The 17,635-nt window shown below is 38.7% G+C and overlaps 1 protein-coding gene across 7 annotated transcripts in view; it reads right to left on the reverse strand.

Moving 5' to 3' along the window:
• Positions 1-17,635, reverse strand: part of FRYL (FRY like transcription coactivator) — a 258,580-nt gene that overhangs the window by 60,161 nt on the left and 180,784 nt on the right. For all 7 annotated transcript variants that reach the window (XM_041724310.1, XM_041724312.1, XM_041724307.1 and 4 more), the window contains 11 exons: positions 16,069-16,241; positions 14,353-14,513; positions 13,711-13,821; positions 12,546-12,700; positions 12,120-12,219; positions 10,710-10,878; positions 6,742-6,998; positions 6,231-6,371; positions 2,952-3,120; positions 1,019-1,103; positions 364-476 (listed from right to left, as the gene is read on the reverse strand). In XM_041724310.1, the coding sequence (XP_041580244.1) occupies positions 364-476; positions 1,019-1,103; positions 2,952-3,120; positions 6,231-6,371; positions 6,742-6,998; positions 10,710-10,878; positions 12,120-12,219; positions 12,546-12,700; positions 13,711-13,821; positions 14,353-14,513; positions 16,069-16,241 (1,634 nt within the window). The remainder of the gene's footprint in view (positions 1-363; positions 477-1,018; positions 1,104-2,951; positions 3,121-6,230; positions 6,372-6,741; positions 6,999-10,709; positions 10,879-12,119; positions 12,220-12,545; positions 12,701-13,710; positions 13,822-14,352; positions 14,514-16,068; positions 16,242-17,635) is intronic.

Below are 17,635 nucleotides of genomic sequence, written 5' to 3' on the forward strand. Positions count from 1 at the left end.
AGAGCTTTTCAGTAAAATGTGAATCCACAGAAAAAGACCAAACTCGTTTTTTTTTTTTCTTAAAAAAAAAGAAAAAAAAAAAAAAGCAGGCTGTAGCCGGTGTCTACAGTGCTTCTTGAGAGCCAATTCTTATGTTCCTTTTGATTTCTCTATAGGGAACCTGTGCTTTTAAAAACCAATTTCCCCCATTCCTGCTGCTGCTTAAAATCAGGACATTTCAGATTACGTTGGAACACCACTAGTGGCAGTTAAAATACTCTTCTTAAAAACAATTTATCAGAAAAATACATTCACTAACATTAATATAATTAATAATACACCTCGCCATTGTAGTTATAAAAAAAAACATTTGGAATTTATTACTTTTTTCTTCTTCATAAGATCCTCCAGAGCTGCTACTGTATCGAGATTCTAGTCTGTGATGTTGACGATTTAAATGACTGCTTAGTCCACTGTAGATGTCTAGGTGCGCATAGCTATGGGAATGATCATGGTGGTTAGTCACAGGTCACAGTCAAACAGTATTTGTACTTTTGGTTTCACTTTCTACATTTAAAAAAGAACACGGTACATAAGATATTAACAAAACTCCCTATGACATATATTAATTGCCACCTCACGGTTCAAAAGCTTAAGCTTTTAAGTCAATCATTTCTACTGGAAGACTTTTCTTAAATTGTTGTAGTAATCATGTTCCAGTGAAACCCAGTTTATAAAAATACCGGGCAGAGTAAATAGCCGTTCAGAAAAGTCTAAAAATGTCAATAACACAAAGAGGGGCTGAACATATTCCATTTATTCATCCATTAGAGTACAGGAAAGAATCTAGCACATCAGCATGGTGATGATGAAACAGTTAATTGTGGAAAATTTCCAAAATGGAAATGTATTTTTTCACTAGAATTTGGAGATGCACATTCAATGAAACATATAATTCCAGTGCAGAAAGATCATTTATTCTGATGATAATAAGTATCTGTCAAACTGAAAGGCTGATGAAGAACAGAGAGGTACTTACCTCTCTTCAATATTCTCTTTTATGGGCTTATTATCGGGATTGCCATCGATGGGAGCTACCATTGTATTGCTACTGGAAGTAGTTCCTGCAATCAGAAATAAAACAGTAGCTGTGAACTTAAAACCTGAAATAACTCGGTAACAACAAAAGCTTTCAAAATGATAGATGCTACTACTCCACTAAAATGAGAGCAAGGTGATTTTTAAAAAGGAATGTACTCATATAATGACCCAGAAGGAAAGGAGAGAACAGCAACAAAATTTTAGATGCTTAGAAACAAATGGACAGGAAGCAATTCAGCTATAAGAAGGCTGAATCTATATTGCTGAACCCCCAAAAGACTCAGGAATCAGCAGCTCTGAGTACCCCCTGGGAGTAGGGATAGTAGGGGTTGAAACTTGCTAAAATGGCAGGCATGGTTGAAAATCTATTTCAGAGGTAAATGGTCCCCAAGATCTGTGCCCCTCCCTCTTGTAACTGGGTGGCTGTGTCTCTCTACTTCCAGAAATCTTTTTTCAAGTTTATTCATTTAAGTAATTTCTATACCCAATGTGGGCCTTGAACTCATGACCCCAGAGATCAAGAGTTGCATGTTCTTCCAACTGAGCCAGCCAGGTGGCCTTGGGAATCTTTTCTTGTAAGTGTAAATCAAAGATTTCTAGACTAGGTTACATTATGTACAGCTGAAGGAGGAAGAACTTCATTAAGAATAGTGGGATTGTGTGAAAATACACATACTAAAATTGGAGATTGTATCCCCTTGAAAGCTTCTCACCCCATAAGGCTACCAGAAGACCATGTTGTGTGTGTATGTGTATCTATGGATTACATGTATTTGTACATTCTATGTATGTATTTGTACACACACACAGCTCTGCGCCCTCTACTTTGGGTAGATGACTCATAGAGTTTTGTCTGGGGAATCTGATCAGTCCAAGAGAAGAGACCCATAGACATCTTCATCGATAAAATCATGGTGTGACAAATGACAAAGTCAACAAGCTCCATCTATACCTACAAAACATCCCATCAATATTCCACTCTCTTATCAAAAAAACAGATCTAGAATTGGTAGGCTTTTGAGGAAAGCTTTTACTAAGACAAATCAAAACAGAGCAATATAGAGAAAATAGGAACATCTGCCAGGAGAAGCGAGTCAGATATAGAAGACAGTCCAACCATGAAATAGAAATAAGATGCTCCTAAGAAAAAAAAAAAAAAAATCAAAAAACCAACTCTTTGGAATTTAAAATGTTCTGGCAGATATGAAAAACCCAATGGAAGTGTTATTAGAAATCCCTTAGAAAGTAGAACAAAAAGAGCTAAGAGATGAAAACCGATGACAAAAAATAAACTATAGAAGATTTCTAATTATACAGATGTTATTAACGTGTCAGAAACATTCAGTATAAACTGAGTGACATTCTCATGGAAATGTAATCTAAAATAGTCCCAATATTATACTGATTTTCAATGGCAGTTATTCCCTCAGGGACATAGTTTCTTCAATGCAAAATATTACAATAAGTCTATCTGTATAGACATCTAACACTCACATGTCTGGATATCCTGTATAATATATACCCAACTAATTATAATAATAAGAAATTACAGACTAAGTCAGTAAGTCTTTTCTAGATTTAAGCCACCAACTCTATTTATTTTAAAAATGCTTGTTGTATAAGGATATCTAAATCTATATTCCGGTTCCAGACACATAAAATTTTCCCTCTGTAATACTCAGAAACCTGACATTGTCAAACTTCTTCACTCATATGAGGATTTACAAAGTCCTGTCGGGGTGATTACCACACGTGACTCATGTTGGCTTTTGTGTTTCTTGATGCTGTTTAAAGCAAATGCTTGCAGAGATAAACAGTTATCCAAAACTTCTCTTTTGAGACAAAGTTATCGGTTTTCAGTAACTTCTCACCTGAGGTGACAGAAGGGATTTTGCAGCTGGAGGTGATGCGGTAATACGGGGGGTTATCCATGTGAGTGACCCCGGAACTGACAGGATCGGTCAGCTGCAGTTCACTCACCAGCTCTTCCAGCAACTGCATTGTTTTGTCTCTACCTAAATAGACAATGACTTTCTTCACCTGTCACAAAAGAAATTGTTCAGAAAAAAAAAAGCAAAATTTTTACTTCATGAATTTGTCTTGAAAGATTTTATCAGGTAAGATCAATCTGAAATGGGAGATGAATAAGCACAACTTCAATTTGAATCTCGGGTCAGCAGCACGACATTAGTTGGCTTTAATTGGGATGACTTAACTGTTTAACAGTTTCCACATTATTGACTTCTTTAATATTTTGCTTTTTTTTTATTTTTAGGAAAGCAAAAGATAATTGCTTTCCTATAAATCAGTTTCTCTTTAATGGAGACATTTCAATTAATAATGTCATCCCAAATTTTTCTCTTAGACTTCAAACAATTAAAACTAAATTGTTTTAATTCTGCTTTCTCTATTAATACTCTATACTTAACCCAGCAGGTACAGAGCAGTGATTAAAAGCAAGGAATCAGAACTAAACTCGAACCCAAATCACACAACCTGGATCGGAGGGTAGATGCTTAGTAGCTATTCAATTGGACAGTTACTCTCTGTTTTCTCTTCTGCAAAATGAGGACAAGAGCACATACTCCAACAGTTGTTAGGATTAAATAAGACTTAATATTAGCTCTTTAAACACGGATGGCATGTAGTATGAATTAAATATGTGAAAAAAACATTTCAGTAGTACGCCTAATAATACATATTAATGAACCGCTTACTAACTAATCAGCCTATGTCATTTTTTTTCTTTGTACTTCAATCCTTGCAATGAAAAAAAAAATGTGGTCCTGCCAGCATTAGACATCATCACCGGGAGTGGCCAGAAATCTAGAATCTCAGGCCCTGTCCCAACCCCTGACCACCCCCTCCCACCAGAGCCAGAACCAGATAGCCTGGTGATTCGCCTGTATACAGACAACTGAGCAACTCTGCTTTACATGACCCCTGGGAAAACTTTTTTTTTTTTTTTTAAAGATTGATTGATGGACTTGTATTTGGGGGGGGGGGGGGGAAGGGCAGAGGAAGAGGGAGAGAAAGAGAAATTTTCAAGCAGACTCCCAGTGAGTGCCGAGTACTATATCTTATGACCTGAGCCAAAAATCAAGAGTTGCATCCTTAGCCGACTGAGCCATCCTGGTGCCCCATCCCTGGGCAAATCTTAAAACCTGCTTTATTATATCATATCAGAAATCTTATAATGACTACCCAATTATAACTGACCTACCCACAGCACTGCATCTACCCAACCTGCTTGAACCATCTGCTAGTTCTGTTCTCAGATCCAGGGTACAGTCCTGCCTCTGTGCCTTTAATGTGTCTGACTGTGAGGACCGACCGCTCTCTAATCCTGTTGTGTCTTCAAGCCCCAGCCCCGCCCCAGCTGCACTGCCTTCTCCACAGACTGGGAATTCCACTCTAAGTGACAGAGCCAGTGGCTGTGTAACACTGAAGAAGTCCCTCTTCTCTCTGCCCTGTTTCATTCACCCGTAGAACTGCCGGCGTCTTCACATGCTCAGACCTGAGAATTCAACGAGATGGTGTAGGTGAGGTGCTTACACCATGCCTGGCCGACAGTAAGTGATCAAGAAATGATAATGAAGAAATTATGCCTGGCATTCAAAGTAGCTCCTTTTAAGTTCCTGGCAAACGGTTATTCTCTGAATTTCATCTTGGCTTCTTGGATTTCTTACTTCACGCCTGTCTCTTCTTTCAGCCCAACTCGCGTTTATCCATCCAATTATTTGGTACCTTCTCTGTGCTGGGCACTATTTCGGATTCCGGGAAGAGGGTGATGACCCAGACAGAAAAATTCCTGCCCCTGAGGAGCAGCATCAACCGTGCTGACCGAGGCCAAAGCAGTGAGGCAAAGAGGTAAAATACGTGTTGGATGATGGCAAGTGCTGGGAAAACCAACAGGGCAGGGAAAGGGGAAAAGAGAGTACGTGTCGGGACAGAGCATCTGCAGTCCTCACGGGAGGACCAGCACAGGTCTCAATGAGAAGGGGCACTTGAGGAAAGATGTGAAGGAGGCAGGGGAGGGAGCAAGGTGGCAAGGCCCTAGGGCAGGGCAGCGAGGCTTCGGGTAGGGGGCTCTTGGGGGAAAAGAGGAGGAGAGGAGCTCAGAGAGGTAAGGGGGGGGCCTTCTTGTTTCCCACCACACCTTCCTCTCCCTAACTGCTAACAGAGTATTAATCCTATGGCAGGCCTTCAGAACAAGGCTGCCAGTAATCGAGGTAAGTGGGGGGATGTTAGGCCAGGCAAAGCCATTCAATGGCTTGTTTAAAGTAGGACCTGTAACATTCTGCAGAGCTAGTCTCCTGTGGAACAGTCAGGACACTGCTGTGGGCCTGACGTCCATGTCTGGACACACACGTGTGCACTTGCACGCCTGTGTGAATCCTGTTTGACCCTCCTGTCTCATAATCTACCCTCGTTGAGAATGTGAGACTAAGTATTGCTTTCCCCTGTAGAGGGTAAAGACTGTGACATTCCTCGCTGAGTTACCTCTTCCTCTGCTTTCCCTTGCTTCTGGAGGTACAGTTCTGCAGGCGCTGAGCTCCCTCCCTCACCATTCTGCTCTAATATCCAGCTCCTGCCTTGAAGAAATTATAAACATTCTCAGTTTGTGGTCTCACTTCTCTGTCACTTCCTTGAGGTTCATCTCTAGTCCTCCCAGAGAGCTGTGGTTCCTCAATTATTTGCCCTCCGTACTCTGCAATTTTCCTTTGTAATCCTTATCAAGACTGGGCTTTATTAACTTGCTGATTTATTCATTAAATAGATTAGGTGAAGGTTCAAAGAATAAAATCTCCATCTCCCCCAGGACTGAAATGTCCAGAACCTAGAAGAGCACCTGGCCTGTAATAACAGCCAGATGATATCGGTAGACATAAAGCAATGAATAAAGGCATGTGTGATTTCCTGGCAGGGTCCTCACTCTAGCCCTTGCTTTGCCTCTGCTGCTTTCCTGCTGCCCATACTCTGGTACCACAACAAACCAAGTAAATACTATTAAAAAAAAAAAAAGAAAAGAAAGAAAGAAAGAAAGAAAAGAAAAGAAAAGAAAGAAAGAAAGAAAGAAAGAAAGAAAGAAAGAAAGAAAGAAAGAAAGAAAGAAAGAAAGAAAAAATTAAATGAACCTGAATACGTACATAAGGCAAGAGGCTTGGTTCACTATTCACTCCACAAATGCTGATCAGAAAGTGCAAAATTATTTTCAGGTTTTTCGGCCAGCCATCTGCGAGCGTGGTCCACACATTCTCCACCTCCGACCAGGCCAGCTCATCACCATACTAGACGCGGTACACACAACGCACACTTCAGTGATGGTTGCTTATTGAATCCCCAACTTGTCACACCATGAAATACTAGAAAGTCATGTTTTTATAGACAACTTCAATCTCTTCCATACTCTAGAGGAATAGTCATTTCTTTGAACAACTCTAAACATAAATATAATTAATCATATATGATTTTTATCTTGTCTTCCATAAGACATATTTTCTATTTAATGAGAAGTATCTAAAAGAAAGGAATTTGGTTTTTTCAAACCAGTATCTGTTTGGCGAGCCCAGGATTATCTGATCTCTTCATCCACTATTTCCAACCTTTTCTCCTCCCCTTAATTCTGTGCAGTAGGGGTGAACACAAGCTCCACTTTACCTTTGCTGTCATATACATCAGGTTGTTCAAAACCATCGCAGTGGCTTGTGGGGACCCCCAGCCCTCTCCTCGCAACCAGCGCCTGCTAGTCACCATCAGTTCCCGGTCCTTTAAGGAGTCGTCTTCATCATCATGCCGCCTCGCCGTGGGCAGAGGTTTTAGGTCCACCAACTCGATGTTGTTCATCCACGGCAGGAGATAGTGCAGCATTACTTGCCTCCCGGCGGGGTGGGCAGTCTGAATTCTCTGGCTTATCTCTGCGATCAAAAACAAGCCAAAAGAAGGAACAACCAGTATCACTTTGGTTTCCTTTGATTTGTAATTAGTATTTCAACATCTCATTCTTAAAGAATAAGGAGTCAAGATTTTACTCATTACTTTAAAAAGATTTTACCCATTTATTTGAGAGAGAGGCAGCGAGTGTGAGCATGGGGGGACGAGGGGCAGGGTGGGGGGGGAAAGCCGCCCCCCTGCTGAGCAGGGAGCCCCATGGGGGCTCGACTCCTTAACCAACTGAGCCGTCCAGGTGCCCCTTGACTCACTGCTTTAAAAAATTACGAGTGCTGTTTCCCCTTTTAATAAATTTCATCTCGATGACATCATAAAGAAAATTAACAACAAAAATCACATGCTTTTATATAACAATACTCTTGGTGGTTAAGACATATAAATGCTTATGCATTGTTGCTGGGGTTGGAAAGTGGCGCAACCACTACAGTAAACAGCATGGCAGCTCCTCCAAAAGTTAAAAATAGAACTATACCATATGATCCAGCAATCCCATATATATATATTCCAAAAGAACTGAAAGCAGGGTCTCAGAGATATTTGCATACTCCTGTTCATGGCAGCACATTCACAATAGCTAACAGGTAGAAAGCAACCCAAACATCCATGGACAGATGGATGGATAAACAAAGTGGTGCACACAGAGACAGGTTTGCAACGGAATACTATACAGCCTTTAAAAAGGACATCCTGTCATGTTACAACATGGATTAACCTTGGGGACATTATGCTAAATGAAACAAAAACACAGATACTATATAAGAGGTATCTAAAATAGTAAAATTCATGTAAATACAACTACAGTGGGGGTTTAGCAGGAGGTAAGGGGGTAGGGGCAAAAAAGGAGTTGTTTAGTAGATGGTTCCAGTTCAATAGGATGAAAAACTTCTGGAGACCTGTTTCACAACGATATAAACATACCTAACACTACTGAACTATTCACTTAAAATGATTACAGTGGTAAATTTCATGATATGTGTATTTTATCTCAATAACACATAAGTACATGAGACAGTCCTTATACATAGATTAATTTAAACTGACCCATGAAAAACCTCACCTATGTTGGTTCTCTGTAGGGGAGACTCCTAGGAAATGCTTGTTACTTTTACACTCATCTTATTTAGTGCTCATGATAAATGTGTGAGGTGGCCAGAGGCAAAGTAACCTGCCTAAGTCAGAAAAGTACCGAGTGGCAGAGGATCCAAACACTAGGTTGATTCCAAGGCCCATGTACTTTGTGCTTTTATAGTTTATACCCTGTTAAATTTCTGTAAGTCACTTTTAATAAAAACCTTTTTTCTCCTTGGCCCCCTCTTGCCCGCTAGGCTTTGTGGTTATTTACTCATTAAAAGGAGTAAATCTAGAAGTGTAGTGATTTGAAAGGTCATTCTGGAACTGCACACACATGGGTCTGAATCCCAGCTCTACCCGGTATAAGCTGCTTGACCGAGGGCCAACCTGTCAACCTCTGATCCTCAATTTATTATCAGTGAGAAGAGGGTAACAAAAGCAGTTGCCTCATGGGATTATCATGGCACATTGGAAATAGCGCTGATGAAGTGCTCAGTCCAATGCTTTCTGGTTATATTTAATTCTCACTTTTTACAAGAATCCCTTCTATTAACACATTGATGTTACTGCCTCCGGTATGAAAGGAAAGACCTGAAGCTCTGTGAGTAGTTGGCTGAAGAGGTTCTGACCAGGGGAGAGGTGGTCATTTGTGGGAGCTGGGGCCACAGCAATGGCAGTGACCTCTCTCTGGGAGACAGGGTCTCCTGAGAAGGAGGCCTGGGAACACGAATACTTAAGATAGAAGGAAAGAATCCACCAAAAGTGACAGAAAAGGAATAGCTCACAGCAGAAGGACAACCAGGAAATATTAAGTTTCTAGAAATCAAGAGAGGTCGGTATTTAAAGAAATGTAAGGTGACAAACATTAACTGCCTGGAAAAGTAGCCAACAGACTGAAGACCAAATGTTGATGATTAGACTTAGCTGTTAGAATGTCTTCAGTAAGTTCAGAGAGGAAGCTCACACGAATGGAGTCTAAAGGCCATTTATGAAGACGTACGAGGGCTGAGAACACGGAAAAAGTGAATGTGGATAGTCAGGCAGGTAAGGGGGGTGGCGGATGGGCCTGGGGTGGGTGTAAAGGAGGAAAAGGACAGGAGGAAGCCAGAGAGCTAAAGACATTTAAAGATTACCACAACTGGTTCCAGAGAAAGGAAGGAGCAGGACCCTCAAATTTCAAAGTGGGGCAAAGCTTATATCGACAGCGATCCCATACGATCCCCAACAAATACTCTGCTCATCTTGCCTTGGAAACAATAAAACAGAAAACTGCCCTGAGCAGGCTTACAGGCTATATTTTGGTTTAGAATAAACCATTTTAAGCAGAGGAGTTATAATTGGCAGATCCTAATGACAAGTGTCTGTAGACAGAAGCGAAGGACACGGCATCTGAGCTGTGGGCATGGGCCACCCCCACCAATTTCTTGAGCATTGAGCCTCAGTTGGATGGCTTCGCCTTCTGCGTGGGAGCCTCGAGAAGCAGCCCAACTGCAGCATCAGTGATCATGGCAGCCACGGCTTTGCACTGCTGCATGGCTTTCCCCCATTCGGGTCACTGAGGGACGGGAAACTGTTTCTACTGTGGAAATGGGTGCTGTGGAAAGATGCTCAAGGAAGGTTCAGGTGACTAAGTCTCTAGGCCAAATGAAAGAAAGGAGCCACAGCAGGATCCTGTCATCTCCTAGATGCCTGTTTTGGTGCGTGTCCAAGTTTCAAACTAAAATAAGATCTTGTCACAAGTGAAAGGCAGAAAAATGACCTAAGGGTTAAAATTAAATTTTCAGGAAAAGGATAAAGCACATTAGGAGCACTTGCCATAGTGTGTTCACTGGGCAGAAGGTTAAACTAGATTTTAAACAAAAACTCCTAAATCTGGGTCCTGGGAGATCCAGAGAGAAAGGACACCTTGCCTGACCCATAGTCCTGCTGTTTTAGAAACCCCTGGAAGGAACTGTTGTCGGCACAAGAGAAGGAAACTGGAACGGAAAGCAATGTGGGATCCTGGCAGGAGTTTTGCTCAAGGCAGTACAGGACCTTTCCTATGATGAGAGGTTTCACTTACAGAAAGAAACCTGTATCTTTATCCCTGCTCATTTTTATTATTAAAGATAGACCAATATGCAAGATAAAGTGTATGGCAAGATTTAGGAAGTTCTGTGTCTACTGAAGAAACTTTTTTTTTTTTTTTAAAGATTATTATTTATTCATGAGAGACACAGGCAGAGGGAGAAGCAGGTTCCCTGGGGACTTGATCCCACAATCCGGGGATCATGACCTGAGCTAAAGGCAGATGCTCAACCACTGAACCAGGCATCCCGAAGAAACGTTTTTAAGTTGCATGTGAAGCCCCCTCCCTTTTTTTCCCCCCTGGGGTGGAGAAGAGAAGGCAAAGTGAGAAGCCTTACAGTAATAAGAAATGTATGTATCAAGATAGATTAGTATTAAATCTTATTAAAGGAAAAAATTCTCTTTCATAGAGACACGTTCTGTTTTGAATCAGCCTCAAATTTCTTATTTAAGCAATAAGAAATTTAAGATTTCCTAAAAGTAGTTTTTTTTAGAAATGATTGCTAAAGAAAACCCAATAACCGGTTCAACGCTCATACCTGAGAATATGGCGAGAGTGAGCTCAGGATAGGCCCTTGCTAATTCCTCAGACAGCTGATAATACGAAACAGAATACAGATGCGGGAGAGGAGACAGCTGGCTGAGCACTCCGTCTGTTCTCTGAACTTCCAATTTGTGAGCATAGCGAAACATCTTCGGTTCCAGGATCTGCAGGAAGGGAGATTCAAGATTTTATGAGTCCTCTACATTTCAGCTATAATTCAAAAATAAAATCTCCTGAGAATTATTCCAATTTAAAGGCTATATAGTTATGTATCTCGTAAAGTATCTCAGATGTTAGTTTCTAATTCCCAGGAATGTTTGCAAAAGATCTCTAACTGTTTACAAGGTTTACACTCCTTGGGCTTAATGCCAATGGTCTGGGTTAGTGACCGTCTGAAAATGACTTTAGCAACTTACTATACAATTACTTGCAGAAGATTGACCACTTTCCAGTTCAAAAACAGGATTATATGAAAAACATGTGTAAGTGAAACAAAAAAATCTTCAAGCAGATCTTGGTGAAATATAGATTAAATATGTAATATGAGCTAAAAATTATTTTAACATTATACTATGTAAAGAGACAGCACTGAACTTTCTTCTCAGTTGATAAAGACATGAGGGTATAATTCCTAAGATGACCACAAACCGGCATCAGTACCACTTCAAACCCTCTGGAAATATCTGCATCTACTGGAATCTTGCTTTTAACTTGGTTAAGAGTGAAGAACCTTATCCTATCATCAACTAGTTAGGTATTGGATAATAATGTTATCTCCAGGCTTGGTAAGTTAACTTTCTTGGTTCTTTTTCTTGGTCTAATAAAGAAAAATTATACAAGCTCATCATAAAGGGGCTATTACTTTTTACTTGGTTCTCAAAAAAAAAAAAAATTGGCTCACATTATTCTTACCTGCTGAACAGAAATAGTTACATGCACAACGTAGGTCCCGACTGCTCGACATTCATTGGTACATACACATATGTGGGAGTATATACATAACTCCTCTGTAACACACTTCTGAATACTCTGTATTATTTGTAGACTCAAGTGATCTATATTATCTTTGTTTTCTATTTGTAGTTATAATTAGGAATTGATACCATGCCTCCCTATTAAAAATAAAGCTGAGGGGCTCCTGGGTGGCACAGTCGGTTGAGCACCTGACTCTTGGTTTCTGCTCAGGTCACGATCTCAGAGTCATGAGATCGAGCCTGTCAGGCTTTGCACTGAGAGCAGAGTCTGCTATAGGTTTTTGCTCTCTCTCTCTCTCTCTCTCTCTCTCCCTCTGCCCCTCCCCACCTTGTGCTCTAAAATAAATAGATCTTTAAAAAAAAGGCTAAATATTTACATGCTTTATTAAATTGTCAACAAGAGATATTTTGACTAACATTTGCTTACAAACCTGTAACAGTTGCATGGCAACTTCATAGATACTTCGAGAAGAATCAGCTGCTTTAAACAGTATCAGATTCAGGAGCATCACTGTGTCACACTGATAATCCCTGGGGACAAATTTTACACGTTAGAGAAATTTTAGAGGCTTTCATACCATTAATAAATACAACATACAAAGGGCAAGGCTGCAAACCAAGTTTTTAAGCCTATGACTAGGTGTTTTTTATTGTTGGGTTTTTGTTTTTGTTTTTTAAAGGCAAAAAGTCCAACAACAGATGCATGGTACTCATTATTTTTAGTCTGGTCCAATTTCATTAGAGGTCAAGGAAAGAAAATACTGGTTTCTTACTATTTCTGAATTCAAAAGGACACATTTTCTTAAAAACAAAAAAAGAAAAGCTAAATAAAATATGGAAGACAGTAGCTAGAGTACCTGTTCTGGAATACATTAGCTATGGCTTTAAAGCAGCCAGCTGCCACTCTGGTGGAACCAGTGTAACATCGATCCACAGCCCAGTACATGAGGTTGCTCTGATCCGGGTTCAGCTCCAGCAGTAATGTAACTGCTTCACAGCCCAACTGATGAACCTAAGTAAAGGTCACAACATTGCCCAGGATAAAGAAATTTATACATTTTACATATAAAATAAACTACTATATATATACATAAACATATATATATATATAAAACTACTTTTATATAAAACTACTTTTCTATAAATATATATATATAAAAAACTACTTTTCTACATTTTCATTAACAAACATGGTATATGCTTATTTAATGTATTTAAGCACAAAACCCCGTCTCCTTTTGTTCAACTTCTTCTCATTTTATTCAGCCAAAAGAAAAAAAAAAAAAAAGATGGCATGGATAAATTATACTTGGTCTCCTGCTTTTTACACAACATTCTAAGTAGTACAATTCTGTCCTCCAGCAGAGCCCTGAAGGCAGTTGATGAATATGAACGGTGATTAAGTGCTTTCAGAAAAGTGAGTTATTAACCTCTCCAGTTATTTTTATCAAGCTTCATTCTTGTTTTTGATAACCCAATAGAAAAATTATTCTGAGGGGGAAAAAATGTAAGTCCTGTTCTAAATTGTGAAGTCTGTGCATGTACAGAATGAGAACAAGAAAAAGGGAAGGCAAGAGTCATTGGAGAGGGGTCAAAAAAAGAAAAATGATATTAAACATAAAAAATAACAGATTTCTTCCATGGAGCTCAATGCATTCCATCTTAATATTTTCTTTATAGATCAAGAACCCTATCATGAGAAATATATATATTATATATATATGTGTTATATATAATATATATGTGTGTATGTATATATATACATATATACACACTACTGTATTAATCTTATAAAAAAAGAGGAAATTAACATTTAAATAATAAAAATTAGAAATTTCTTAAATTACTGCATCCTTTAATTTCACATAACATGCTTTTTGCATATAATTCTAAACCTATCATACATATAATATATATGTTATATATATAAATATATAAAGACTTGTGTTCAGTGGATCATACTGTAATTCCAGATAATGCAGAGCGATTTATGTGAAATTTTAAAGGAACTGTCATAATCACCTTTTTGTCCAGAGAGTCCAAAATGTTATCCAGCCATTTGTACAAATAGCCATCTGATGAAAGTCCTACATTATCTGCAACAGGGCCACAACATAGGACAGCAGACATAGCCTTCAAACAATAATATTAGAATTACATTTAAAACATTTAAGAGGTTATAGGTTGGCTGCTTAATGAGAAGAGGCAGGATATTTTTATTCATGCTCAGGTAGCCACAATATCTTTAACTTTTTCCTTTATAAAGAAGAGTATAATAGCAATTTTTGAAACTAAGTCATTTATTAGGAGTAATAAGTAAATACATGATACTGGGTAAGGCATGGAGTTTGAATGGTACTGGAAGAGAAGAGGAAAAAAAGGACCCAGAGAAAGTACTTAAGTGGGGAAAAAAAGAGGCATTTCTCAGTTCTTTAAGAAGAAAATGGCATTTAAATTTTGGGTAGATTCTGTAACTTTTTTGCATTGTGTTTTATGTAGTTAAATAAACGTAGAGTATAAATATTTGAATATAGCAGGCAAACATATATTCTAATATTTGCCGGTACTCAGAAGAAGTCGATCCTTTTTATAATAATAGGCACCAAGAGACAAAGTTAACTGCACTCTTCACATAAGAAAAAAACTCAGATTTCTAAGTAGTACCTTTAGTGCACAGTACTGATGTCTGTTGATTTGCATATTTCTGTCACTGTATCTGTCCAAGGGTGTAAACATGATGCTAAAAGGACCTGCCCAGTGACTGAACAGCATAAACAAACTGTGACGAAGGCTCTGTTGAGGGAAGATACTTCTTCTCTGGTGCACTGAAAAAAAAAATAGAAGGGAAAAAAATTTATTTCCATTTCTTTTCATTTTAACATGCACATCAACTTACTTGGTATTGAAATGTAATATTACAAAAAAGAAAGCAAAAGTTTTCCTTTGAACCTACCGAAAACCTCCTCAGTGACAGCAATCACTGACACACACATGCAAGACCCAGAAAGAGGGTTGCAGTCTATGACACCACGTAGCGCAGCATCATGAGAGACACAGGTTCTCTGCAAGCAGAATTTCGAGGCAGGCACGGTACTGGGAGCCAGGACCCCGCTCCTCCCCAGCTGTTGCTGGCTACATGGTAAGCTTGGCCAAGACCTCAACATAAACACAACTCGATCTTGGTTCATTGCCAACACAATGCTTTGGACTAGGTAGGGCATCTCTGAGCTTTGTCTGTGTTCAGCTACACAGGTGTCTTTATAAAAGAATCCTTATGTGAAATCTTGATATACAGAACAAAGGAGTAACCAGTCTACTTGAGGTAAGAGGTGAGGCCTAGAGTTAAATCCATCCTGCTGCCTCTTGCTGCTGTGACCGGAAGAGAAATAACATACTTCGAAGACCCCTGGTTGAGATGATCTCCAAGAATTCTTTCCACTTGAAAAATTCCATCTACAAGTTCTCTGCATTTAATCCTTGTTGAAGAAACTCAACAGTATCCTAATGAACCAAGGCGGAAGCTATGGAAGAATGCTTAGTGATGGACTAAATTATATCTTTGTGTTAATGAGCTTCAGATCAGAAAATATGGAGGGAAAGAATACTCTTCTTCTCTAAATAGCATCATTTCCCTCTAAAGTTCAAAACAGGGCTCCTGTATTTGAAATTAATGTGCCTAAAAAAATGCTTACAGGTTTCTCTTATAAAACACAATCCATGCTCTCACTTTAAGGAGTCACCTGTTTGCATGTTCTTTTAAAGGTAACAAAATGATTCCTTTGCAGAAAAGAGAAAGAAACATTTGCATTTACATTGTATACCCAAGAACACAGTCACATTTTTATATCTATACTTGCAAACAATTTCTGTCTTTTTAAAATGTAACTGCATAGACCAATATTTCTGGAGCCTAACCCAGTACCTGGCATATAGCATGTACTGGAATCATAGGTACACACACCTTAAAGGAATCAATCAATAACACTGTATACCCGCTATACTTTGTACTGTGGTCTAGGCCCTTCTTTCATTATTCAGAACCACCTGGTTAATTCTACTTTCAATTACCATTTGGAACAGAATTGTGTTTTGCTTACTGCCTCTAGAAGGAGTTTGTCTAAAGTAGCTTCTATTGATTTCTTACTTTTTTTGGTGTTAGTGTCTTATCATTAAAAAAAAATCTATGTGGGGTCGCTTTCTGATTTCTACTCACAACGCTAACTAAAGGTAAAACAAACTCTTGCCATCCATGTTATGCTGACATACGTTTCCACTATGCACATAAGCTGCTTTTTATCACCTTAGACTTAAAACCCTCAGGGGAAAGAAATACATGATGGTCCCTTAATATTCAATAATGTTTTACGAAACTGAAATTACCTGGAACATTCTGAATGATATTCGCCACTAAGGCACTAAAATGGCATCGTATATCCTTCAGTGTGTCAGAGTCTTTTTCATTTTCTGCTTCCAGGAGTTGTCTAGTTAAATCTACATATTCCAATAAAGTGTTGTTGAGGAAATGTGTTTCATTATCAAGGCCACCACTTGCACTGAAAATAAGAAAGAAAAGGCGATTTTAAATTATAATTTAAATCAAAATAAATTCCTAGTAATCAAAATCAGAATAATATACAGACCCTTGAACAATGTGAGGGTTAGGGGCACCTACCTCCGCTACCCCAGCATATAACTTTTGACTGCAAAACTTAGCTACCAATAAAGAGCCTGCTGTTTGCTGGAAAGCTACTGATAAACTGTCGATTAACATATATTTTGTATGTCACACGTATCATATACTACATTCTTAGAATGAAATAAGCTAAAGAAAGGAAAATGTTATTAAGAAAATCAGAAGAGAAAATACATTTCCAGTACTCTACCATTAAAAATCCACATACCAATGGACCTATGAAGTTCAAATCCATGTTCAGGGGCAATTGTATATTAAACATGGCACAGTTATGGTAGTGTGCAACTTAATATACAAAAATCAAATGAACATGATTTTGGCTTACAAATATAAAATAGATGGTGCTTCTTAAGAAACTGCTACTGTAATATGTATTATTCAATTCCATGCATACCTCTAATCAACTACTCTGAGTGTTAAATGTTATTCCCTCCCTGGCAAAATTTATAGCTTCTTAAAATAAGGAAAAAAGGAGGCCTCAGCAAGAGGCCTGATAGGGAGAATCAGTTTAGAATCAGGTAGAAAGAGGAGGGGCGCCTGGGTGCCTCAATCGGTTAAAAGCAGCCGACTTTTGATCTCAGCTCAGGTCTTGATCTCAAGGTTGTGAGTTTAACCCCCATGTTGGGCTCCACACTAGATATGGAACCTACTTTAAAAAAAAGGATGGGTAGAAAGAGGAAAGACTAGTTGTATATATTCTCAGAGATGCCATGCAAATTCACATTATGCCTTTAGCACAACTAATCAAATATCCATTAGGTACTTATTCTCAGCAAGATTCTAGATAGGAGTACTTGGGATACAAAAATTTAAGAGCATTCAAGTAAGAGTTCTGGTTTTCAAGTCTTCTATCTATAGCTATAGAGTTGCCTTAAAAATCTCTGTAGTAATTTTTTGAGGCAAGGGTTCTGTGCCTGGAAACAATGACCTGGAAGAAAGGAGGTCATTTGGTTAGTCAGAAGTCTTAGATTCCAGTTTTGTTCCCTCCCTTGACTAGCAGCTACTTCAGAGCATTTTAGTAAGAATATGTTAGTTACTATATAAAAAAGGATTAAACTGTAAGTACTATTTAAATGGTTAGCTATTATTTACATTTATTTTGATCAGTTTTTCCTTGTTATATCTGAAAAGTACTTCTAAAATATATGACTTTTTAAAAAATTTTTTTATTTATTTATGATAGTCACACACACAGAGAGAGAGAGAGGCAGAGACACAGGCAGAGGGAGAAGCAGGCTCCATGCACTGGGAGCC

Source organism: Vulpes lagopus, chromosome 12 (genome assembly GCF_018345385.1).
Source record: "Vulpes lagopus strain Blue_001 chromosome 12, ASM1834538v1, whole genome shotgun sequence".
NCBI lineage: Eukaryota > Metazoa > Chordata > Mammalia > Carnivora > Canidae > Vulpes > Vulpes lagopus.